At 41.6% G+C, this 1376-nt stretch overlaps 1 protein-coding gene across 1 annotated transcript; it reads right to left on the bottom strand.

The window, feature by feature from the left end:
- Positions 1-89: 89 nt before the first annotated feature.
- On the bottom strand, positions 90-1180 carry LOC140321517 (uncharacterized; the record flags this gene model as incomplete). The annotated part of the gene is made up of 1 exon (XM_072398235.1): positions 90-1180. A coding segment is annotated over one exon (1091 nt), but the record flags the coding sequence as incomplete, so codon positions are not given.
- Positions 1181-1376: the final 196 nt, after the last annotated feature.

The following is a 1376-nucleotide window of genomic DNA, read 5'->3' as shown; positions in this document are numbered from 1 at the left end:
GATATAAATTCTGTTGTAGAGATAGGTATGGATTTGGTTGTATTGGTGGGTATGGAATCTGTGGCATGGGTAAGAAGGGTTTCGGTTGCGGAGATAGATGTAGATTCAGTTGTAGAGTTGGGTATAGATTCTGTTGCATGGGTAAAAAGAGTTTCTGTTGTGGAAATGGATATAAATTCAGTAGTAGAGATGTGTATGGGTTCGGTTGTAATGATGGTTATGGATTGTGTTACAGAAGTAAGAATGTTTTCTGTTGTAGAGATATGTATGGATTCTGTTGCAGGGGTAAAACTGGTTTCTGTTTTAGAGATGGATATAGATTCAGTTGTGGAGATGGGTATGGATTCTGTTGCAGAGGTAAGAATGGATTCTGTTGCGGGGGTAAGAATGGATTCTGTTGTAGAGCTGGGTATGGACTCGGTTGGAGTAGTGGGTGGGAATTCAGTTGCAGAATTAGGATTTTTGTCTGTTGTATAAATGAGTATGGACTCAGTTGTAGAACTGGGTATAGATTCTATTGCAGGGGTAAGCATGATTTCTGTTGTAGACATATGTATGGTTGTAGTGGCGGGTATGAAATCTGTTGCAGAGGTAAGAATTGTTTCTGTTGTAGTGGTGGGTAAAGATTCTATTGCAGAGGTAAGAATTGTTTTTGTTGTAGAAATGGGTATGGATTCTGTTGCAGGGCTAAGAATGGATTCTTGTGTAGAGCTGGATATGGACTCGGTTGAAGTGGTGGGTATAGATTCAGTTGTGGAACTGGGTATAGATTCTGTTGCAGGGGGAAGAATGGTTTCTGTTGTAGTGGTGGGTATGGAATCTGTTGCAGAGGTAAGAAAGTTTTCTGTTGTAGAGATGGATATAGATTCAGTTGTAGAGATGGATATTGATTCAGTTGTAGAGATGGGTATGGATTCTGTTGCAGGAGTAAAAATTGATTCTGTTGCAGAAGTAAGAATGTTTTCTGTTGAAGAGCTGGGTATGGATCCAGTTGTAGAGGTATGAATGTTCTCTGTTTTAGAGCTGGGTATAGATTCTGTTGCAGGGGTAAGAATGGTTTCTGTTGTAGTGGTGGGTATGGACTCGGTTTCAGTGGTGGGTATGGACTCGGTTTCAGTGGTGGGTATGGACTCGGTTTCAGTGGTGGGTATGGACTCGGTTTCAGTGGTGGGTATGGATTCTGTTGTAGAGGGGTGTATTGACTCATTTGTAGTGTTGGGTATAGGTTCAGTTGGAGATGTTATGAATTCAGTAGTAGAGATGAGTATGGAATCTTTTGTGGAGCTGGGTAGAGATTCTGTTGCTGAGCTGGGTAGAGATTCTGTTGCTGAGCTGGGTAGAGATTCTGTTGCTGAGCTGGGTAGAGATTCTGTTGC

The sequence above is a fragment of the Pyxicephalus adspersus genome, unplaced genomic scaffold (assembly GCF_032062135.1).
Source record: "Pyxicephalus adspersus unplaced genomic scaffold, UCB_Pads_2.0 Sca6552, whole genome shotgun sequence".
In the NCBI taxonomy this organism is placed as follows: domain Eukaryota; kingdom Metazoa; phylum Chordata; class Amphibia; order Anura; family Pyxicephalidae; genus Pyxicephalus; species Pyxicephalus adspersus.
Note: the sequence above shows the minus strand (reverse complement) of the source record. Positions and strands in the feature narration are given on the sequence as shown.